This window comes from Triticum aestivum, chromosome 2D (assembly GCF_018294505.1).
Source record: "Triticum aestivum cultivar Chinese Spring chromosome 2D, IWGSC CS RefSeq v2.1, whole genome shotgun sequence".
Taxonomy (NCBI): domain Eukaryota; kingdom Viridiplantae; phylum Streptophyta; class Magnoliopsida; order Poales; family Poaceae; genus Triticum; species Triticum aestivum.
Genome location: NC_057799.1, coordinates 149,521,464 through 149,546,452, shown reverse-complemented (window position 1 = coordinate 149,546,452; position 24,989 = coordinate 149,521,464). Strand labels below are relative to the sequence as shown.

At 45.5% G+C, this 24,989-nt stretch overlaps 1 protein-coding gene across 4 annotated transcripts; it reads right to left on the bottom strand.

The window, feature by feature from the left end:
* Positions 1–19,920: 19,920 nt before the first annotated feature.
* LOC123052279 (putative zinc finger CCCH domain-containing protein 51) lies at positions 19,921–24,647 on the bottom strand. Of its 4 annotated transcripts, XR_006424552.1 has the most exons (9): positions 23,932–24,647; positions 22,947–23,108; positions 22,567–22,863; positions 22,253–22,420; positions 21,986–22,159; positions 21,110–21,235; positions 20,867–20,992; positions 20,672–20,743; positions 19,921–20,409 (listed from the first exon to the last, which is right to left on the bottom strand). XR_006424552.1 is itself a non-coding variant. In XM_044475409.1 (8 exons), the coding sequence occupies exons 1-5, from the start codon at positions 23,144–23,146 to the stop codon at positions 21,151–21,153; spliced, it is 924 nt and encodes a 307-aa protein (XP_044331344.1). In that variant the 5' UTR covers positions 23,147–23,646; the 3' UTR covers positions 19,921–20,409; positions 20,672–20,743; positions 20,867–20,992; positions 21,110–21,150. The 4 variants fall into 4 exon arrangements, 1 of the variants encoding a protein (XP_044331344.1); XR_006424550.1 differs by having other exon boundaries at positions 22,567–23,108; XR_006424551.1 differs by lacking the exon at positions 22,947–23,108 and having other exon boundaries at positions 23,932–24,646.
* Between the last annotated feature and the right edge of the window lie 342 nt (positions 24,648–24,989).

Sequence of the window (24,989 nt, the reverse complement as noted above, 5' to 3'; positions counted from 1 at the left end):
GGGGCACAGGGCGGACAGGTCAATGGCAATGGTGGTCAAGCTAATGATGTGGACATGGACTGTCGCGAGGAGGAGCCTGAGGACAGTATGTCTGATCCGTCGATCGACACGGAGACTTGGGATCTCCTGGGCACCAAAGAGCGGGCTATCGTAGAGGTGAAAGAGGGCGCGGAGCCTGGATCGCTTGCGGTGGCGGACACGGCTGGGAGCAGTCCGCCACCGTCCCGCGATCTAGTGGGGTTTTTCAATCAGATTGGTTTGAAGACGATGACTGACGCTGGTCGTGATGTTCCTTTGGTCACTCCGGCCTCCCCCGGTTTACTGGGCTCTGACACGGGTGTGGTGCTCAACGAACCTACCATTCGCACCCCGTTGTTAGGCCGCCGCAGCTCGGGGGGCTCCGGGCGTCCCCCCAAGAAGACGGCTGGCCGGAAGCCCTCGGCCAACCTTGCAGTTCTGTCCCTCCCTTCGCCGGTTGCGTCGGCGAGCATGGATCTGCAGGCTGCGCTGGGTGTTGCGGGTTCGTCGGCCAAAGCAAGGCGTTCCAGGGCTTCCCCGGTCTCTCAGCGCGCACCAAGTGCTAGGGCCAAGGCGGCGCTGGGCGTCCTGCCCTCCTTGGAGAGTGCGCAGGTTCGCCTGGCGGACAAGAATCTCGAGACCTTAGGTAACCCTCCCCCCTCCTTTAAGATTCTGAATGCTTTTACAGATCCGCAACTTGTTTCTATCTTAGATGATAGTGGTTTTGAGGTAGGTTCGGCGAGTGGCGAGCTTGTTTCTCTTATTCGAGCTCGCAAGGATGCCCAGGCGGCTCTGGCCGAGGCATCAGCCGTGGCCAAGGCCAGGGAGGCGAACGCCATGGATCTGTCTGTTCCTGGATCTTCAGGGCTTGTGGCAAACTCGATTCCGTTAGTTTTGTCGGATGGGGGTGCTGAAACCAGGGAGGTTGAGGCAACCCCCTCGACGAGCCGTGCCCCGGCCAAAAAACGTGTGGCAAAACCGGTGACATCCAGAGGGGTGCGCCTTCGTAATCGTATAATCTGATGCGTTACTTATTCTGGAACATTCGGGGTTGCGGCCACTCGGGTCGTCGCACTCAACTCAAAGAATATATCACTCGGGAAAGGATAGACGTCGTTGCTCTTCAAGAAACGATCAAAGCTGATTTTTCTTATAGAGACCTTGCGGCTTACGACCCCCTCCATCGTTTTGTGTGGGGCTGGGTTCCCTCATGTGGCCACTCGGGTGGTCTCCTTCTGGGTTGTAATTCTGATGTTTGTGATGTTGTAAGCTGGGATGTGGGCTTGTTTTTCATTTCTGTCACGATCAAACATAGAATTTCCTTAGCTTCCCGGCTGATTGTTTGTGTTTACGGTCCGGTGGACCATTCGCGCGCGGCGGATTTCTTGGGTGAAATCCAAAACTTGGTTGGGGCCAAGCAAGCCGTAGATACCCCCATCGTTCTTGGGGGAAACTTCAATCTTATTCGCTCGGGAGCGGATAAGAACAATCACAATATCGATTGGCCTAGAGTTAATCTCTTCAACAATGCTATTGCGGCTTGTGCTTTGCGGGAAATTGCTAGGACTGGAGCTCGATTTATGTGGACTAACAAGCATCTCGCCCCGGTGCGTAGCGTTCTTGACCGCGTCTTTGTTACGTCAGACTAGGAAGTGCTCTTCCCCATGTGTACGCTGGTCGCGGAAACGCGCACCGGGTCGGACCATGTTCCGCTGATCTTGGCCTCCAGGGAGGATAGGATCAAGCAAAGCCCGCACTTCTACTTTGAAACTGGGTGGTTAGAAGTAGAAGGTTTCGGCCCCATGCTCATTGCTCGCTGGGAGCAAGCAAGGGCGGCGGCTGGTCGATCCAGAGGCCCCCTCGACACTTGGGTTGCAGCGGCCGGTGCTTTGCGTGGTTTTCTCCGCGGGTGGGGTGCGAATCACGGGAGTGAAGCTAAACGAGTAAGGGAAGCTATAACCGAAGAAATCAAAGCCCAAGACGTGCAAGATGACTCCAGATCCTTTTCGGAAGCGGAGTGGGCTAACCGTTATGCCCTCGAAAATCAAGTGCTTGCCATCCTTAGGGAAGAGGAGGAGTATTGGCGACGTAGGGGCGGCGTCAAGTGGATTACTAAGGGCGATGCGAATACGGGATATTTTCATGCATTTGCCAACGGCGGAAAATGAAAGTGCTCGATCTTGAGACTACAATCCGAGCACGGGCTGCTGGTCAGTCAAGGCAAGATCTCAGCTCACATCTATGGTTTCTTCCTTAACTTGTTGGGAACAGCGGAGGAAAAATCCTTGCGTCGACATGGTGACTTCTGGGGGGAAGATGCACGTGTGTCGCAAGCAGAAAATGATTCCTTTGCCTTGTCCTTTTCCACGGAGGAGATTGACGAGGCGGTCGGATCGATGAAGATTGAAACAACACCTGGCCCGGATGGTTGGCCGGTCGCATTCTTTCGTCGCTTCTGGCCAGCGCTCAAAGACATCTTCTACGATATTATTAATGGCTTTGCGCTAGGTACGGTAGACATTTTGCGCCTCAACTTCGGAGTCATCAGCCTCATCCCCAAAGTTAAAGGGGCTGATTCTATCAAGCAATACCATCCCATCACCCTTATTAACGTGCCATTCAAAATCTGTTCCAAAGCCTATTCGGCGAGGCTTGCCCCGGTAGCGCAGCGCGTGATAGATCGTAGTCAATCGGGTTTCCTCAAAGGTCGTAACATCCTCGAAGGGCCGGTAGTGTTGCAAGAGATTGTACACGAGCTTAAACGCATGCGGCAGTCGGCCGTGCTTCTTAAGCTCGACTTTGTAAAAGCCTACGATCGAGTGAACTGGGAGTTCATTCGCGAGGTTCTGGTTCGAAAGGGCTTCGAATCAGGTTTTATCCACCACATCATGCAATTGGTCTCGGGGGGGGGGGGGGGTTCAGACTGCGGTGTCGATTAACGGAGAAGTTGGGAACTTCTTTCGCAACAAACGTGGCCTCAGGCAGGGAGATCCTTCCTCGCCTCTGATCTTTAACTTTGTTGCGGATGCCCTCTCAGCCATGGTTCACAAGGCTAAGGACGCCGGACACATCCGTGGAGTGGTTCCCCACCTCATTCCCGGTGGGATCACGCACCTCCAATATGCTGATGATTCCCTGTTGCTCTTTGAGCCTGACGATCATAGTGTAGCCTCGATCAAACTTATCCTCCTAGCTTTCGAGATTATATCAGTCCTGAAGATCAACTTTCTCAAGAGTGAGGTGATAGCCATTGGGATGGACTCACCTTCCGCCACCCGTATTGCCAACCTGCTCAATTGCAAGCTAGGGAGCTTTCCAATTAAGTACTTAGGTCTACCTATCTTGGACAAGCACATATCTATTCTTGAGTGGGAACCTTTGTACGGCAAGGTGGCGAACCGGGTTAGCCCTTGGCGTGGCCGGTTTCTGTCCTCGGCTGCCAAGTTGATCCTGACAAATTCTAGTCTCTCCTCTTTACCCATGTTCACGATGGGCATGTTCTTGCTGGCCGATGGGGTACACGCCAAGCTAGACACACCCCGTTCCAAGTTCTTTTGGGAAGGAACTGGGACAAAAAAGAAGTACCACTTGATCAAGTGGGCGGCGCTGTGCCGTCCCAAGAAATTCGGTGGGATAGGGATCCTAAACTCCAAACTCATGAATGTTGCGCTCCTCACCAAATGGATTTGGAAACTTACCCAGAACGAACAAGGGCTTTGGGCGGACATCTTACGTGCTAAATATTTCCCCGATGGGAATTTCCTCACTTCTAAGGCTAAGGGATCGCCTTTTTGGAATGGGATCCAGGCCGTTATGCCAGCCTTCACGTTAGGGGCCAAGTTCTGCGTTAACAATGGCACCTCCACGAGGTTCTGGCTCGATCATTGGTTCGGCTCGGAACCTCTATGGCGCAGCCATGCGGTCATTTATCAATTAGCCACGAACGTTGACATTCTCGTGGCCGATGCGCTTAGATCCAGCCCCCTGCCATCTCCTTCAAAAGACCACTCCTAGTCCACGAACGGGAGTGTTGGGACCGGCTCCTAACTGCTTTGGAGGGAGTGGCTCTTCGCCCCGAGGCCGACACGGTCTCTTGGTCCCTCACAAGCTCTGGGAAGTTCTCAGTTCAGTCTCTATACAACAAGCTGACGGAGGGGCCGACTCTGGACATAGCTAGGGGGCTATGGAAAGCGTCTATCCCTTTAAAGATCAAATTTTTTTCTCTGGCAAATGTTTCGTGACCGTCTCCCTTCCTCAAATAACATCGCTAAAAGGCAAGGCCCGACTGATGGTTCATGTGCGCTATGTGGTGAGCACGAAAATGCTAACCACATCTTCTTTAAATGCCACCTTGCCCGCTTTGCTTGGAGTGCTGTGCATGAGGCGTTTGGGCAGAATTGGAACCCGCTTTCGGCTTCGGACCTTCGTGGGATCCTTCTCGCTCAAAGGGGTAGTTTTGGGCGTGTTTTGTGGAGATGCGTTGGGGCGCTGTGCTGGTCCTTATGGACTATTCGAAATAAGATGACTATTGAGCATAAATTTCCTTCCCACCCTGTTGACATTATATTCAAATGTCACTTGTTCCTTCAGACATGGACACCGTTGGGGAAACAACGTGATGAAGACCGGATGACGGAGGCTATGGAGCGGATTCGCTTGATGCAGATTCAGGCCCGTCACTAGGTTGCTGCTGGATTCGATGTTTTGGACCGGTTGCTTGGGAGCTGTAGTATCTTATCTATCTTATTCAGGCTCAGGCCGGTTGCATGTAACGTACTATGGCTGCGGCCTTTTCTCTTTTCTGTTGTGTTTCGCTGAACCTGTTGGATGCTGCCTGTTGGTAGGCTTTATTAATTTAAAGCCGGACGCTGCCTGCGTCTTCGCTAAAAAAATATGCATATCCAAAGTTGTCATGTAACAAAACAGAAAAGGAACTACTAATTGCCATGGTGTCAAAAATTTAGTTGACATGCCAACAAAATTGAAGATGACATGGCAAACGCATCTTAAGTCACCATGGGAAACACATCATAATTTGCCATTATTATTTTGTGGTAAAAAAATATAAAATGTTGCCACTAAAAAAATGCAAACTAATTGCCATGAGTAGGAGTTTGCAGGTTGTGCATTCCGTCGAGTGAAAAATGACCGGTGTTGCTTCATACTATTGAACATGTAGAGCATCAGGGCAAACCGTGAAAAAACTACAATATGGAAAATGCAGCACCTCTGTTTTCTGCCCCACCTGAAGCTAGCTCCATGTGTTGCATATCCTCCCGAGATGGGCATCTGTTGATGCTCCTTGCTTATTTGTGACACCGTACGTGCCATTTTTTGATGCTCTCCTTGCGCCAGAACTGCGGGCCATCTGCTGCCACTCCACAGCGTCGGTTCCAGTGCCCTCTGTTGCTGCTCAACCACGTCAGCGTCGGCACAGTCCTCTACTGCAACTCACCCCCGAATAAAACCCATAAAACTCATTAATAGTCGCTAGAAGGGCGTTCTCTCGAGCGTGCCACGTCGGATTTCTACAGTGGCTCTCGACACCTCCCAGATAGAAAAATACCAGCCCAGGTAACACCTTCCTGATAGAAAAATAGCGATGGGAAACAGCGGGCGAGTGAGCGAACCAGCCAGCGACTGAACGAGCCCGCGCCCCTCCCCCTCCTCCCACTTCAGGAACCCTAGCCGCCGCCTCGTCCTCCTCCTCCCATCTCGAGCTTCCCGACGACGGTGGCGCTGGCTCAAGGTGGGGGCGGTTGGATCGAGGCGTGGGAGCGGCGGATGCGGCGTCGGTGGCGGCACGAGAAGAACATCGGTTGCAGCCAATTCGATGACCTGATCAAAACGAAAATACATCTGGTATGACTAATCTCTCTCTGTCTGTCTCTTAATGAAAAAATGACAGTAAACATCTCTACATATTCTCAGGATTAGTCGCCATTAGTCCTGGTCTCCCACGCATGTAAAAAGAGAAAACAAGGAACATGTTGAATACGAGAGTGCTACCAAAGGAAACCAATGAAAAATCATGTCGACGTACAGCCCGCCGGCGGGGCCTGCAAAAGGCGATGTCGCTTTCTGGTGGAGGGTGGCCATGGACGTGTTGCAGGCGCTGGGGTGGCGCGGTGGCGTGAGCTCGGATGTACTCAGGTAGGCCACCTCTTGCATTCAATAGTCTATTGTAATTGTTAATCTTTTCACCCATCCGAACAGTGAGCCATAACATAAGTTCATCGGTGAACTACATTTGGCTTATCACCGGAGTCGCCGACGTTGATGCATCTCTATACCGCTGCCTCCTCCTCTGCTTCGATTCTGCTCTACGTTTTGTTTGTGCAGATAGCATAGTGGTAGCCAATAAATGTCCCCAGTACCTATGTTGAGTAGTGCATCAAATCATGTTTCTGATATATAGTCTGTAGTACTACCGTATTGGTGTCCTACATCAAAGCAATTGTAAGCAGACAACATTTTTAATATTGATTTTTTGCACTATACTTGATAGCAAAGGATATCCATGTGATGGAAGAAAAATGAGATTTATCTTGCACCTCCATAAATCTTTTTCCAAATTCAAATCCAGTCAAAATTTATACTGCTTTGCTTACTACTCCTAATAAACGATCCGAACAAGAGAGCATGCAGTTCTGCAGGGGAAGACCATGCTAATCATCATGATTGGATTTACAGGAGCGCTTCATGTGTGACAAAGATAAATAGCATTGGATGAAGCAGCTTGACGAGCTCCTCCTTTACGCTGTCGGGCGCTGGCTGCATCCAGTGTTGCCACATGCTAGGTAGTGTTATCGTGCAAGTTTAGTCTAGATGCTAAATCAAGTCGGCATTGATTATTACTATGAAACAGTTGTGTTGTGCCATGTCGAGTTGCTAGCATACTTAGAAACAAACCTAACCGACTTTATTTTTTATTATGGCAATATCATGTTATTGCTATAACTAAATGGTGATTATCTAGGTTACCTCTTGGCATCGGCAATATAGTAAAAAGATTCCAGATATCATTTAAATGCAGACAAAATATTGTTGGTAGCTGCTAAGATAAGTTGACAATGTTACCCAGTCTTCATGTCTGGACTTCCTGATGTTTTCCTTACCTCAGCAGTATTGAGGTCTGATCATATTTTTGCTGCATGACTCAGGAACATTGTGTTGACTGTTAAGTTGGACCGCGGGTTGTCTTACATGCCTATAATGCAGAGTACTACCCAAAGGTGTAATACAACTGCTGATGCTTATCCCCTTCTGCTTCGAAGCTAAATCATAGATTGAAGTTATGAACTTTGACTCCATCATCTGTTTTCTTTTACAATGTTTTGTTGCGGTTATCATGAGGATAAGGGACCCCAAGAGGACAGCTATTTGCTTCAGGAAAGATGGTATGCCCTGGAGTAAAGAGTGAAGAACACTCGAAGATTGTTGACATAGAAAATGTCCTTTGATCCTATTTCCAGCGTCGCTGAATTGCAATATAACATTTTTTCTGTTGATTTATTAGCGCAGTATGCATGGATTATCCAGAATCTTGGTCTCCCTTGATTTGGTTCAGAAGATGATGGCAGAGGTTAGTCGGGCCATAGGATCCTAGAAAATTCAGAGTTAAGGCACATATTTTCACGAGTTACTTTCCAAATTTGTATGAACAATTTTTTGGGTAGCAATATGTTTGGATTCTTGATTCAAAGCACCTATCTATCTTTCATGTCATGTCAGCCTACTGAGAAGCTCATAACAGATATTGCAGTACTAGAGCTAGAATTCATATGCTTGGAGCAGCATCTCCTGACACTCTACCGGCATTCCTTTTACCAACAATTATGTGATACGATTTCTGCTTAGCTTTTGCCTATGTTGGTCGATGATACGTCTCCAACGTATCTATAATTTTTGATTGTTCCATGCTATTATATATTCTGTTTTGGATATTTAATGGGCTTGATTATACACTTTTATATTATTTTTGGGACTAACCTATTAACCGGAGGCCCAGCCCAAATTGCTGTTTTTTGCCTATTTTAGTGTTTCGCAGAAAAGGAATATCAAACGGAGTCCAAACGGAATGAAACCTTCGGGAACGTGATTTTCGGAACAAACGTGATCCAGAGGACATGGAGTGGACGTCAAGAAACGAACAAGGAAGCCACGAGGTAGGGGGCACGCCTACCCCCTGGGCGCGCCCTCCATCCTCGTGGGCCCCTCGTAGATCCACCGACCTACTTCTTCCTCCTATATATACCTACGTACCCCCAAACCATCAGAACAGAAGACAAAACCCTATTTCCACCGCCGCAACCTTCTGTACCCGTGAGATGCCATCTTGGGGCCTTTTCCGGCGATCCGCCGGAGGGGGCATTGATCACGGAGGGCTTCTACATCAACACCATAGCCTCTCCGATGATGTGTGAGTAGTTTACCTCAGACCTTCGGGTCCATAGTTATTAGCTAGATGGCTTCTTCTCTCTCTTTGGATCTCAATACAAAGTTCTCCTCGATTCTCTTGGAGATCTATTTGATGTAACTATTCTTTTGTGGTGTGTTTGTCGAGATCGGATGAATTGTGGGTTTATGATCAAGATTATCTATGAACAATATTTGAATCTCCTCTGAATTCTTTTATGTATGATTGGTTATCTTTGCAAATCTCTTTGAATTATCAGTTTGGTTTGGCCTACTAGATTGATCTTTCTTGCAATGGGAGAAGTGCTTAGCTTTGGGTTCAATCTTGCGGTGCTCGATCCCAGTGACAGCAGGGGAAACGACACATATTGTATTGTTGCCATCGAGGATAAAAAGATGGGGTTTATATCATATTGCATGAGTTTATCCCTCTACATCATGTCATCTTGCTTAAAGCATTACTCTATTCTTATGAACTTAATACTCTAGATGCATGCTGGATAGCGATCGATGTGTGGAGTAATAGTAGTAGATGCAGGCAGGAGTCGGTCTACTTGTCACGGACGTGATGCCTATATACATGATCATACCTAGATATTCTCCTAACTATGCTCAATTCTATCAATTGCTCGACAGTAATTCGTTTACCCATCGTAATACTTATGTTATCTTGAGAGAAGCCACTAGTGAAACCTATGGCCCCCGGGTTTATTTTCCATCATATTAATCTTCCGTCAACAAGCTATTTCTATCTTTATTTACTTTGCAATCTTTACTTTTACTCTTTATCATAAAAATACCAAAAATATTATCTTATCATCTCTATCAGATCTCACTCTCGTAAGTGACCGTGAAGGGATTGACAATCCCTTTATCGCGTTGGTTGCGAGGTTCTTATTTGTTTATGTAGGTGCATGGGACTCGAGCGTAGTCTCTTACTGGATTGATACCTTGGTTCTCAAAAATTGAGGGAAATACTTATGCTACTTTACTGCATCACCCTTTCCTCTTCAAGGGAAAACCAACGCAGCGCTCAAGAGGTAGCAAGAAGGATTTCCGGCGCCGCTGCCGGGGAGTCTACGCACAAGTCAAGATATACCAAGTACCCATCACAAACTCTTATCCCTCGCATTACATTATTTGCCATTTGCCTCTCGTTTTCCTCTCCCCCACTTCACCCTTGCCGTTTTATTCGCTCTCTTTTTCCGTTCGCCTCTTTTCCGCTCGCTTTGTTGTCATGGCTAGTCCTTTATATACTCCTTCGTCTCCCGAGAATGAAGTTATCAATTTTAAACAAAGGGAGGGAGAAAATTTAAAAGATGCTTGGTATATAATTTGCAACGCTCAAAATAAATCTGCTAGAAAACAATCTACTTCCGTTCTTCTTCGCAACTTTTATGTAGGCGTCACGCCTTGGAATAGATATATTCTTGATACCATTACCAGAGGGAATTTCTTGGGTAGCCATACTTTTGATTCTAACAATGCTATGACAGATTTGTTTGGCTCTCCACCTCTTTTGGTTAATGGAACTATGTTAACTTTGAAGCATGTGATGCAAAGACTTGAAATTATTGAAAATAAAGTTTCTACCGTAGAGTTGATTGAGAATTTGGATAAAAAGATCCACAACCAAATTACCCAATATGGATCTAAGGTAGGAGTCACGTTGAATTTTTTTAAAGAAAAGGAACCCATAGTTAATGAAAGAATAGATCAGGATTCCACTAGAATCGATAAGCTTGAGGGTATCATTACCAACTTGGGGACCGCTTTTTCTTCTGCAAAGAAAACTCCAAATCCTCCTACCAAAATTGCCAAGCTTATGTATGTTCCTAAAAATAAGGGTGAATCCTCTAGTAAGGAAACTGCTGATCTCAAATCAATAAGTGTTCATCCCAATCTTTTTGCTATCATTAAGGAACCGTTTGCTACAAATGATTTTCTCGATTTCGTGCCTAGAAATTTTATAATTAATAAAAAGGAAGAAAATCCTAGAGGTTATAGGTGTCTTATTGAAGAGTTGCCAACTAAAGATGGCAATACCTAGATCTATCCTTGCTTTTATGCCTAGCTAGGGGCGTTAAATGATAACGCTTGTTGGGAGGCAACCTAATTTTATTTTAGTTTTTTTGCTTTTTGCTCCTGATTAGGAACAAATCTTTGATCTAGCCTCTGGTTAGATTTGTTTTTGTATTTTAATTAGTGTTTGTGCGAAGTTAAACCTATAGGATCTTCTTGGATGATAGTTATTTGATCTTGCTGAAAATTCCAGAAACTTTCTGTTCACGAAAACAATTGTTAAAACTTACCAGAACGTGATATAATACTGATTCCAATTGCAGAAGATCAATAAACAAATTATTGAGGTCTTCCTATTTTGGTAGAATTTTTAGAGTTCCAGAAGTTTGCGTTAGTTACAGATTACTACAGACTGTTCTGTTTTTGACAGATTCTGTTTTTCATGTGTTGTTTGCTTATTTTGATGAGTCTATGGCTAGTAAAATAGTTTATAAACCATAGAGAAGTTGGAATACAGTAATTTTAACACCAATATAAATAAATAATGAGTTCATTACAGTACCTTGAAGTGGTGTTTTGTTTTCTTTCGCTGACGGAGCTCACGAGATTTTCTGTTAAGTTTTGTGTTGTGAAGTTTTTCAAGTTTTGGGTAAAGATTTGATGGATTATGGAATAAGGAGTGGAAAGAGCCTAAGCTTGGGGATGCCCAAGGCACCCCAAGGTAAATCTAAGGACACCAAAAATCCAAAGCTTGGGGATGCCCCGGAAGGCATCCCCTCTTTCGTCTTCGTCCATCGGTAACTTTACTTGGAACTATATTTTTATTCACCACATGATAAGTGTTTTGCTTGGAGCGTCTTGTATGATTTGAGTCTTTGCTTTTAGTTTAACACAATCTTCCTCGCTGAACACACTTTTGAGAGAGACACACACGATTCGGAATTTATTAGAATACTCTATGTGCTTCACTTATATCTTTTGAGCTATATAGTTTTTGCTCTAGTGCTTCACTTATATCTTTTAGAGCACGGCGGTGGCTAGTTTTATAGAAACTATTGTTCTCTCATGCTTCACTTATATTATTTTGAGAGTCCTACAAAACAGCATGGTAATTTTCTTTAATTGTGAAATTAGTCCTATTATGATAGGCATCCAAGATTAGTAAAAAACTTTCTTATAAGTGCGTTGAATACTAAGAGAAGTTCGATACTTGATAATTGTTTTGAGATGTGAAGATGGTGATATTAGAGTCATGCTAGTTGAGTGGTTATGAATTTGAGAAATACTTGTGTTAAAGTTTGGGATTCCCGTAGCATGCACGTATGGTGAACCGTTATGTGATGAAGTCGGAGCATGATTTATTTATTGATTGTCTTCCTTATGAGTGGCGGTCGGGGACGAGCGATGGTCTTTTCCTACCAATCTATCCCCCTAGGAGCATGCGCGTAATACTTTGTTTTGATAACTAATAGATTTTTGCAACACGTATATGAGTTCTTTATGACTAATGTTGAGTCCATGGATTATATGCACTCTTATCCTTCCACCATTGCTAGCCTCTCTAATACCGCGCACTTTTCGCCGGTATCATACACCCACCATACACCTTCCTCAAAACAGTCACCATACCTACCTATCATTGCATTTCCATAGCCATTCCGAGATATATTGCCATGCAACTTACCACTGTTCCGTTTGCTATGACACGCTCCATCATTGTCATATTGCTTTGCATGATCATGTAGTTGACATCGTATTTGTGGCAAAGCCACCATTCATTATCTTTATACATGTCACTCTTGATTCATTGCATTTCCCGGTACACCGCCGGAGGCATTCATACAGAGTCATACTTTGTTCTAAGTATTGAGTTGTAATACTTGAGTTGTAAGTAAATAAAAGTGTGATGATCATCATTATTAGAGCATTGTCCCAAGTGAGGAAAGGATGATGGAGACTATGATTCCCCCACAAGACGGGATGAGACTCCGGACTAAAAAAAAAGAGGCCATAAAAAAGGAGAGAAAAGGCCCAACAAGAAAAAAAGATAGAAAAGAGAGAAGGGGCTACTATCCTTTTTCCACACTTGTGCTTCAAAGTAGCACCATGATCTTTATGATAGAGAGTCTCTTGTTTTGTCACTTTCATATACTAGTGGGAATTTTTCATTATAGAACTTGGCTTGTATATTCCAATGATGGGCTTCCTCAAATTGCCCTAGGTCTTCGTGAGCAAGCAAGTTGGATGCACACCCACTTAGTTTCCATTATTGAGCTTTCATACACTTATAGCTCTAGTGCATTCGTTGCATGGCAATCCCTACTCACTCACATTGATATCTATTAATGGGCATCTCCATAGCCTGTTGATACACCTAGTTGATGTGAGACTATCTTCTCCTTTTTGTCTTCTCCACAACCACCGTTCTATTCCACCTATAGTGCTATATCCATGGCTCACGCTCATGTATTGTGTGAAGATTGAAAAAGTTTGAGAACACCAAAAGTATGAAACAATTGCTTGGCCTGTCATCGGGGTTGTGCATGATTTAAATATTTTGTGTGGTGAAGATAGAGCATAGCCAGACTATATGATTTTGTAGGGATAACTTTCTTTGGCCATGTTATTTTGAGAAGACATGATTGCTTTATTAGTATGCTTGAAGTATCATTACTTTTAGGTCAATATTAAACTTTATCTTGAATCTTTCGGATCTGAATATTCATACCACAAATAAGAGAATTACATTGAAAATTTTGCTAAGTAGCATTTCACATCAAAAATTCTGTTTTTATCATTTACCTACTCGAGAACGAGCAGGAATTAAGCTTGGGGATGCTTGATACGTCTCCAACGTATCTATAATTTTTTATTGTTCCATGCTATTATATATTCTGTTTTGGATGTTTAATGGGCTTTATTATACACTTTAAATTATTTTTGGGACTAACCTATTAACCGAAGGCCCAGCCCAAATTGCTGTTTTTTTGCCTATGTCAGTGTTTCACAGAAAAGGAATATCAAACGGAATGAAACCTTCGGGAACGTGATTTTCGGAACAAACGTGATCCAGAGGACTTGGAGTGGACGTCAAGAAACGAACGAGGAAGCCACGAGGTAGGGGGCGCGTCTACCCCCCTGGGGGCGCCCTCCACCCTCGTGGGCCCCTCGTAGCTCCACCGACCTACTTCTTCCTCCTATATATACCTACGTACCCCCAAACCATCAGAACAGGAGCCAAAACCCTATTTCCACTGCCGCAATCTTCTGTACCCGTGAGATCCCATCTTGGGGCCTTTTCCGGCGCTCCGCCAGAGGGGGGCATTGATCATGGAGGGCTTCTACATCAACACCATAGCCTCTCCGATGATGTGTGAGTAGTTTACCTCAGACCTTCGGGTCCATAGTTATTAGCTAGATGGCTTCTTCTCTCTCTTTGGATCTCAATACAAAGTTCTCCTCGATTCTCTTGGAGATCTATTTGATGTAACTCTTCTTTTGCGGTGTGTTTGTCGAGATCGGATGAATTGTGGGTTTATGATCAAGATTATCTATGAACAATATTTGAATCTCCTCTGAATTCTTTTATGTATGATTGGTTATCTTTGCAAGTCTCTTCGAATTATCAGTTTGGTTTGGCCTACTAGATTGATCTTTCTTACAATGGGAGAAGTGCTTAGCTTTGGGTTCAATCTTGCGGTGCTCGATCCCAGTGACAGCAGGGGAAACGACACGTATTGTATTGTTGCCATCGAGGATAAAAAGATGGGGTTTATATCATATTGCATGAGTTTATCCCTCTACATCATGTCATCTTGCTTAAAGCGTTACTCTGTTCTTATGAACTTAATACTCTAGATGCATGCTGGATAGCGGTCGATGTGTGGAGTAAATAGTAGTATATGCAGGCAGGAGTCGGTCTACTTGTCACGCACGTGATGCCTATATACATGATCATACCTAGATATTCTCATAACTATGCTCAATTCTATCAATTGCTCATCAGTAATTCGTTTACCCACCATAATACTTATGCTATCTTGAGAGAAGCCACTAGTGAAACCTATGGCCCCTGGGTTTATTTTCCATCATATTAATCTTCCGTCAACAAGCTATTTCTATCTTTATTTACTTTGCAATCTTTAGTTTTACTCTTTATCATAAAAATACCAAAAATATTATCTTATCATCTCTATCAGATCTCACTCTCGTAAGTGACCGTGAAGGGATTGACAACCCCTTTATCGCGTTGGTTGCGAGGTTCTTATTTGTTTGTGTAGGTGCGTGGGACTCGAGCGTAGTCTCCTAATGGATTGATATCTTGGTTCTCAAAAACTGAGGGAATTACTTACGCTACTTTACTGCATCACCCTTTCCTCTTCAAGGGAAAACCAACGCAGTGCTCAAGAGGTAGCAGTCGACGAGAGTTGCCCATTGATGTTCTGATTGTTTCCCTACCATATTTGATTATTTCTATACTTAGCAAAGGAAGCTTACACTACAGCTTCCATTCAGTATTGCCATTAGTTAGCTAATTAAGTTGTATAAATGTTTCTTTCTCGGCACTAGATCATCTCGAATCTGTTTAAGTAATGGGCTATTTTTAATCCTCATGGGTGTACCAAGAGGAGTCTTTGGATGTCGTTCATTATTGGAAGCTGAAGTGTATTGGGGAAACCACTGTATTAGGGATGTTTTCTTGTAATTATCATCCAGGCCTTCAAGGCATGCCCCGTTGTCCAATTATGGCTGGTTGATCTGTGCTGTCTGTATTGACTATTATCATTATTGCAAGTCCTAAGTTTAGAGCTTGTATTATGTTAATTTGAAGGTGATAGAAGAATGCATGTTAATTCCATCTCGTTCATGCATGTTTGCACTTTTACAATTTTTGGCTTACCATTCCATGGCTGGTTATGTTTTTAGGAGTTTTCTAGAAGCAGTAACTATTTTGAAGTTGGTAACAAACCCCTTTTTTCAGGTCATTCTGTGGTATGAATGTTGGCATGGATACTAATATCTTGATTGCTTGTTTAAATTTCTTTTAAGGCTTTAGAATGCTGCACCAGTTATTTAGCTTTATTTTCTTGGATTGCAGTTTGTCAAAAGGCAAACTATTCCTGATATAGGCAATGATGATGAAGTGCCAATATCAGGAAGAAAGCGACATGTACAACAGAGATTAGGAAATAATGTGGCTGTTTCTGATTCGTATATGAGTCAACATAGTAATAAAAGGTATATATACTTCATCTATATTACTCAAGGAAAATTCTGGGATGAAGTATGTACCATTTCCTTAAATATTTCATTAATGCATGGGTATAAACTGAACATTGTATATTATGACCTATGGAGGAGAAAACACCAAATGCAAATAGATGAGAAATCTTAGCTTATTCCTTTGGAAATTTATGTAACAAAAGCTATCGGCTAGCCAACACAAAGGAGCTGGAATTTCAGAGCGACAGAAATAGGGATTTAATGTCTTTCAGATAGTTTGCATTTAGGGTAGTGGTTTGTGACGCCCGGATAATTAAGCTACAGTAGCCCTTTACTAATGTTGCCACATCACCACGATTACTGTTGATAATCTCGCGATGATTCAAAACTCGTTCAAATTCTAATTTAAAATAAAGTCAAACTAGAAAAGTTTCTCAAAAGTCAAAACTAAAATGTTCTAAATGTAGCAAGTAATTCATAATAAATATTGGTGGAGAAATCATACTTTTATAAAGTAGTTAAATGCACTATAATAAATAAAATTGTGGTAAAACTATTAATTAAATGCTCGTAAATTAATAAACTAATACAAACTAGTTTCTAAAAAATGCTAAGTTGTTTGTGGCTGTGGCATAAATTGTAACATCTATTTGGGTGCCACTTAGTATTTTTTTCAAAAAAAAAGAAAACTAAAAAGAAACAAAGGGAAAATAAAACAAAAATAAAAGAAAGAAGAAAGGACCCCCTTGGCCACCTGGGCCAGACAGCCCAGCTGGCCAGGCCACAAACCGGACCAACCCCCCTCCATAACCCCACCAGGGGGAACCCTAACCACCCCACCCTACTCTCTCCTCCCATTCACCCCTCACGTTGCTCTCTCTCTCCCTCCCCGATCCAGATCTGGATCGGGGAACGAACCATGACCCCGTCGCCCCTGGACATCGACGCCGCCGCCTGGACCACGTCGGAGCTGCCTCGTCGGAACGCTCCCTCGCCGGAATGCCTCCTCGTCCCCATCATCGCTCGCCGTCGTCCCCGTCCTCCTCCCGAAGCGCCGCTGCCCATTCCCTACGGCCCAGTGAGCCCCGCTCCTCTTCCTCTCTGCTCCTCGCGGCGTCCCGCACGACCACGCCGCCGCACAGGCCGCGCCTGGCCCGCTCCCTGTCGTGTGGCTCCTCCCTCCGTCTCCCTGCCTCGCCCCGCTCCCGCAGACTGCTGCTGTTGCACTGCTCCGCCCGCACGCGCACGTCCCCACATCACCGCGTCCCCCTGCACTCGCCGACCACACCGCGGCCTCGCTCCTCCCTCGCGTCGTGCACGCACACGCGCCTGCTGCTGTCGTCGGGCGCCGCTCTCACCGCGTCCCCCCGGCACCGCCACTACTCGCAACAGCTGCTCCGTTGCAGCTGCGCTGCTGCCTCTGCTTCTGCCGACACCGCTCGCCGCTGTAGCCTGTGCACGTGCGCTCGTTCGTGGCCTCGCTGCCGCCCACCATCGCCCGCCCGCCCGCACTCGTCGCGAGCCACTGCTCGCTCGCTCACCGCGCCCCGTGCTGCTCCTCCCGCGCCCTGCTCGTGCCTTGGCCTCGCCCGTCTCCCTCACTCACCTCACCGCGCGCCCGCGACCCTCCTCCTCGCTCCCGCGCCTACCGGGCGCACCACCGTCTGATGCCGTAGCTGCAGCTCGCGTGCTGCTGCTCCGCGGCGCGCGCTCGACCGCTCCCTTGCCTGTTGTTGCTGCGGCGCCACCGCTGCCTTTCCCCACCGCCGCTGCTGGCCTCGCCGCCGGCCACTGCGAGTCCATCGCCCCTCGCCGTGTGTTGCTCCTCGCGGCACCCGCAGCGCCTGCAGCGCCCAAACGGGCTGGGCGCCTGCGCTCTATGCCCGTTGCTCGCACGCCCGAACCGCTAGGCCTATGGGCCTATGGCAAACGGGAATAAGTTAATTAATTAATTAATTTAATTAAAAATATTAATTAATTAAGTTAATTAATTGTGTTTAATAAACCTAATTAATTAACTAATCTATTAATTAGTTAATAGGCAATGACGTGTGGGACCCACACGTCAGTTTGACCGGTCAACGGTCAGAGATGACCGCTGACATCATGCTGACATCATAATTGTATTTTTCTAAATTAATTAATTTTGTTAATCCTAAAATGATTTAAATCTTTAAAAATTAATATAAAATAATTTGTAGCTCGGATGAAAATACTTTGTACATGAAAATTGCTCAGAACGACGAGACGAATCCGAATACGCAGCCCGTTCATCTGCCACACATCCCTAGCATAGCGAACATGCAACTTTCCCCCTCCGGTTCATCTGCCCGAAAACGTGAAACCCGGAAATACTTTCCTGGATGTTTCCCCCCTTCGCCGGCATCGCCTAGTACCGCGTTAGGGCATACCTAGCACCACGTATTGCCTCGTTATGTTTTGTGATGTTTTGTTTGCTCCGTATTTACTGTTTCTTCCCCCTCTTCTTCTCCGGTAGACCCCGAGACCGGCATTGATGCCATTCAGTACGACTACGTCACCGACGACCCTTCTTCCTATGCAACAGAGCTTCCAGGCAAGCCCCCCCCCCTTGATCACCATATATCGCCTATTCCTTCTCTCTACTGCTTGCATTAGAGTAGTGTAGCATGTTACTACTTTTGGTTAATCCTATTCTGCTGCATAGCCTGTCATTGTTGCTACAGTTGTTACCCTTACCTGCAATCCTAAATGCTTAGTATAGGATGCTAGTATTCCATCAGTGGCCCTACATTCTTGTCCGTCTGCCATGCTATACTACCGGGCCGTGATCACTCGGGAGGTGATCACGGGTATATACTTATATACATATTATATGATACATGTGGTGACTAAAGTCGGGTCGGCTCGTGGAGTACCCGCAAGTGATTTTGATGTGGGGGCTGAAAGGACAGGTGGCTCCATCCCGGTAGTGGTGGGCCTGGGTTCCTGACAGCCCCTGACTGTTACTTTGTGGCGGAGCGACATGGCAGGTTGAGACCACCTAGGAGAGAGGTGGGCCTGGCCCTGGTCGGCGTCCGCGATTACTTAAAAATAACACTCTTAACGAGATCTTGGTATTTGATCTGAGTCTGGCCACTGGCCTATACACACTAACCAACTACGCGGGAACAGTTATGGGCACTCGACGTCGTGGTATCAGCCGAAGCCTTCTTGACGTCAGCGACTGAGCGGCGCGCGCCGGGTTTGACTGGAACGCCTGCTCTTGTATAAGGGAGGCTAGGTCTGCTCATCGGCCGCGTACGCAACATGCAGGTGTGCAATGGGCGATGGGCCCAGACCCCTGCGTGCATAGGATTTTGACCGGTGTGCTGACCTCTCTATTGTGTCTAGGTATGGCTGCGACGTGTTGACATTCTGAGGCCGGACATGACCCAGAAAAGTGTGCCCGGCCAGAGGGATCGAGCGTGTTGGGTAATGTGGTGCATCCCTGCAGGGAAGTTTATCTATTCGAATAGTCGTGATCTTCAGTAACAGGACGACCCGGAGTTGTACCTTGACCTTATGACAACTAGAACCGGATACTTAATAAAACACACCCTTCCAAGTGCCAGATATAACCCGGTGATCGCTCTCACACAGGGCAACGAGGGGAGGATCGCCGGATAGAATTATGCTATGCGATGATACTTGGTGAACTTACCATCTACTCTTTTCTACATGCTGCAAGATGGAGGCTGCCAGAAGCTAGGTTGCTCAATCCATTAAAGCCGACGACTCGCAAGGCGGTGGAAATTTTGTATGTTCATACTACATACAACAATATGTACCCCGACATCCTTCTTCGAAATGTTTACAAACAATACACATGTGCATTTTGATCATCTGAAATTAGCCGGCTGCTGCACAGATCGCAGGGTCCTCATCATATGCTATCGTTCAGCCGCGTCAGTTCGCACGCACTGTTTGGTTTGGGGATTGGGAGCTAAAAAAGGCAGCCTTTTGTTTCCGGTGGTGCCAACTAAGCTTTAGCTCTAGCATTGTCCCACTTCAAAAAAAGGAAATCTGGCATGTACTAATCTCAAGGCAGTTCAAAAATGATGTGCAACAATTCAAAAAAATAATTTAATCTGGCATGTACTAATCTCAGGTTGTTACAAAATAATCACCACTTGTTCCTATCACCAGAGCAATGCAACTCTCTCTCGAAGAAAAACAACGATGATGTACAACTAAACAGATAAGCAAAGCCCAATGAACTAACTGAAACTCAGATATCTTCCATTACTCTCTCCGAAAGAGACGCACAGGTCCCAGTGTCATATGCAAACACAAAGTGTTTCTGTTTTGCTATTAACTACCAAAAAAACTCAGTGTGTAGAGTAGAATTACAAGGATTCTTAGATCATGCATCAGCAGGTCATGACAGCAGGGGGATTGACCCCAAACCTAATCAACCAAGGAAAGCGCTTCAATGTACAAAAACTTCTTTTTGTCTATATGATGTATCTAAGAGGAAACCATAGAAGCGTTTCAGTAATCAGTATAGTGTACTCAAGTTTGCTGCGTCTTTAGTATACTCATCTAATCTACAATCTATGTCTGGAGTGTATATGTATCGAATGGGAATCGACAACATCTGAATGAGGAACGCTGTTCCAATCCACTTATACTTGCGCCACTGGCTGGTCAGGTCAGGCCTCCTTGTAGAAACAGTCGACATCTGGAATAGCGGCAGCGATCTCGTCCCTGCAAAAGAGCTCACATGGTTCAGATCTGCTACTACTAGACTAACCAACAGCGGAAAGGCAACAAAAATGATATCGGAATGGGAAATAACAATGGCCATTTCTACTCAAAATAATACAGAATGTCAAATAATGCGCAACATCTGAACTGCTCCGATTTTAGCATAATTTGGTTTGTCGCAACCAGGATAAGATCAACAATTCTAGGTAGCATAACAGCTCGATTAAGCATCCTAAAAGTCAACATAAATAGGAAAACTCACATATCTTGTTGTGCTGCGCCTCCATCCGGAACAACTGGCACTTGTCCTGCCACTCCATTCCAAGCAGGGTTCCTGTATTTGCAACACTTCCAGACTTGAGCATTCAGAGTTTGCAATTGCAAAAAAAGTCCCTTGTTCCTGAACTTGTAATATTGAAAATATATTGGGTAAGGTAAAAAAAGAAGGAAAACTCACATATCTTGTTCTGCTGCGTCTCCATCCAGCACACCTAGCACGTCATCTGGCACTGCAACCGGGGCATTTGGCACATGTCCTAGCCCTCCACCCGGGCCATTCAGCCCATGATTCCCAGCAGGGTTCCTGTATTTGCAACACTTCCAGACTTGAGCAGAGTTCACAAATGCAAAAAAGTCCCTTATTCCTGAACTTGTAATGTTTAAAATACATTGAGGAAGGTAAAAAAGAAGGAAAACTCACATATCTTGTTGTGCCGCGTTTCCATCTGGCGCACCTGGTTCTTATCCTGGCACTCCACCCAGGGCATTTGGCACATGTCCTGGCCCTCCATCCAGGCCATTCGGCCCATGATTCTCAGCAGGGTTCCTGTATTTGCAACATTTCCAGATTTGAGCATTCAGAGTTCACAAATGCAAAAAAAGGGCCCCTTATTCCTGAACTTGGAACATTTTAAAATATATTGAGTAAGGTACGGCCTAACTAAATCAGTGCACCAAAAACAAACTAATTCCATGAATTGAATTAGTGAACGACAGGGACACTTGATAAGTACCCAAAAATACAAAATAAACCAAACGAACATAACCTTAGTGAAACATAAAATCAAACCAGCAGCTTATGGAGAGAATAAGGGCTAGTGATGTTTACAGGAGATGGTATAGGCCACCTAGATACACAATAAAGATTCAATTCAGTAGCCTAATGTGTAGCCATGTCACTAGGAAGCATATGACAAACAAAGCATGGAAATAAAATTCTGGGACTGACATCCTACATGGATGATGATGTTGGAAAAGGAGACTAGTCCACAGTCAAACAAAAGAGAGCTTGTCTTCACCATACTTTCGACTACTCAGAACCGTCGAACAACTCTCAAATTAACTACCACGAGAACAATCAGCAATTGACTAGTCATAGAAATGTCGAAAATAAAGAAAGTCATAAGGGCTTAAAAAATGTCATGCAACATTTCCACCATAGCTAACAGTAAAGATTCTGTATGTGCGAATACCACACATGAGATACTATTCTAACAGAAATTATATATCTATATGTACACTGTACGATAGGACAACACAGAAGGAAGCATAAAATAACCGTGCACTAAATTGTTACCTCCGATTGTTGGAGATATAGGGGCTCACATAAAGTCCTGCTCCGAAGATGAAGTGAGGGACCAGATGATTCCAGTTTAATAAAAGCAGCCTCACTGTCTCAGGGTACTGGAATCTCACAAAACCATATGACCTTTCACGCGGAATATATACAGAAAAGACTTCCCCATAATGGCTGGACAAAAAACATCACGGTAATATTAACATAACAACATAGCACTTGAAGCTTTATTTAAAGGGCCCAAACACTAAAGTTACAAGACGATACCTGAAATAGATACGAACATTTTCTTCAGTGCATATTTCTCTACTTTGAGCAGAGAAGTTAATATAAATCTGGTGAACTTCACTGTCGGCATCCATCACATTTGGATTGTAAGGTAAGTAACCCAGGTAGCGTGAAACATTCTCCAACAGGATTGCATAATATCCATAGCTGTTTTGAAACATCGAACATATAGAAAAAGAAAAGAGATGTGTCTCAGTTTTTTACGGAAGGTAAAGAGATGTGTCTCATTGCTAATTCAAAGTGAAAAAACAGACAGCTAAAAGAGAGATATTAGAAATGAGTTCATAGAAAACCTGTTATAAACCACACAAATAGTATGAAGACACTCGAGCAAACTCATTAGGTGATCAAGAGTCTCATCCCATCCCACTTGCCGAAGCAGTATACCCAACTCATGGCGACTCCACGGCAAATGCTCTACTGGAACTTGATATACATCCGGCTCATGCAGAAGTGCCCTGATTTGCATCTCTATCCTCCCAAATAAGTCAAGTCCATGAGAGAACAAACAGCCTGAACCATACTTGCAAGATCCATCAATGATGTAGAAGCGGCAAGGCTGGTGAGACATCCAAGCCATTTTCTGTTTCCTGTGCCATAGAGAACATCACGGAAAGTTCAAAAACAATAAATTGCTATAATAATCCAGTAAGAAATAATGGTCTGTATTCACCAGAGTTTAACGCTGCCGATTTTGCACTCCAAAAAATTGTAGAACAAACAGAAAAGATAGGCTAAAGTAGTAACATATCCAGAACCAAGAACCATTCTAGCCAAGAACCTCCAGAGTTCCATCAAAATCAGTACTGATGCACCAGCTAATCCACATTTGACCCTGCAAGAACTCATCAAGCTAAGAAAACCTGGAATCATGTTTCTGTGCCCCTAAAGCGTTAATGTACACACAGGCGGGAGCAGAAAGAAGGAAAGTAACATATTCGTGACCACGAACTATTCTAGTCCCCAAATCGCCTCCAGAAGTCAACCAAAATTGGTACGTTGCATTTGATATACTCCACAAATTAACCCCGCAACAAATCATCAAGCCAAGAAAACTTGGGATTGTGCTTTTTGTGCCCCTAATCCTAATGCCCGAAACTCTTGTAACTCTGGCCGGGAAGCAGAGCAGCACGGGCGGGAGGACCAAGAACCATTCTAACCAAGCAACCTTATGCAAAATTCCACTAAACTCAGTACTGCTGTACAATATACTCCACAAATTATCCGCGCAGCAAATCATCAAGCCAAGAGAACTTGGGATCGTGCTTTTGTCTCCCTAAATCCTACTTTATACCCGAAACTCTTGTAACTCCGGCCGGGAAGCAGAGCAGCACGGGCGGGAGGACCAAGAACCATTCTAACCAAGAAACCGTACCATATTTCCGCGAAAATCGGTACTGTCGTATGAAATGCAACTCAAATTAACTCTGCAAGAACTCGTGAATCCAAGAAACTTGGAAAGATTCATCTGCGCCCCTGAATTTTAACGTCCAAAGCTCCTCTTACTCCGGGAAGAAGAGCAGCGCAGGAGGGGAGGGGATGATCTAGAACGAAACACGATGCCTAGAACTCAACCAAATTCGGTAATGTTGTACAAGGTACGCGCTCCGCAGATAAACCCCGCAAGAAATCATGCGTCAAGATCGTAATGTACAAACCTGGTCTTTCTCCGCTCCAGGAAGGGTTCAGCACATCGAGGAAGGGTTCAGCAGACCGAGGAAGGGGACGAGGCGGGGGCTGTATATGATGCCTGCGCAAGCTTCTCCGCTCCGGGAAGGGTGAAGAAGAGGGCGAGGAAGAAAACGGTGAGGCGGAGGCTGTATATATGACGCCCGCGCAAGCTTTCGCCTTCGAAAGGAGACGGTAGGCAACCTCGAGTTCGCAACATTGGGCCTGGGCCTGGGCTGGTATTACGCCCAAGGCATGACTTAAGAAGCCCCGAGCAGCATTGGGCCTGGTGCTGGAAAGGCCTCCGCTTGGCCCACTAGTCCTGGCGCGCCGCCGCCTCCGGTGCGGTGGGAGCCGCCGGAGGGAGAGGGGCGAGGGGAGGCGTCGGCCCAGCCGCCGCAGTTCCGCATTCCCCGTCGTGGTGGTCGGCATCGACGCCACTGACCGTGAATTTCACGGAGGGGGCGGCGACCAATCTCGCCGTGGAGCGTCGCTGCGGAGATGCCCGGTGTCGAGCGGAGCGACGGAGCTTGGTTGAGTACAGAGAAGCGGCTTGCGGATGCTCTGCCTGGATCAAAGCGACGGAGGTCGGTGGAGAAGAGAGAAGCCGCGGTGGATGCGCCATTGCGGTGGCTGGCGCGCCTCTGCAGGAGTCTCGTGGTGGGTCGTGTGGTGCGAGGAAGAATCGCATGCCTTCAGTCAAGTAAGCAGTGGGCAAGTCCAATCAATAAATAAAAAAACATTGGAACTAATCCCGGCATCATTTTAAGGGCACCTCCGTCGCAAATGTCTTCGATATATATATGTCCGGACATGGTCCGAGGACATAATGACTAAGAGCATCTCCAGCCGTTGGCCTCCAGCGGGCGTCTAAAATCGCCGCCTGGGGCGAGCCTGCGCAAAAAAACGGCATGGGGCGAGTTGGTCCCCAGTCGCCGGCCCCAGGGCCACCCCCCAGACCCGTCTAAATTTAAAAAAAATGTTCGGCGAAGTTCGACTAAACACGTCTAAATTTCGGCAAACTTTGGCATAAATTAGACATGTTCGC

Excerpts from the sequence above, each read along its gene's own strand:
- LOC123052279 (XM_044475409.1), bottom strand. The coding sequence starts at position 23,146 with ATGATTCCAGGTTTTCTTAGCTTGATGAGTTCTTGCAGGGTCAAATGT. Across the intron at positions 22,864-22,946 it reads ATCGGCAGCGTTAAACTCTG|GAAACAGAAAATGGCTTGGA; the intron begins GTGAATACAGAC and ends TCTATGGCACAG. Across the intron at positions 21,236-21,985 it reads TATATCTCCAACAATCGGAG|GAACCCTGCTGAGAATCATG; the intron begins GTAACAATTTAG and ends TTGCAAATACAG.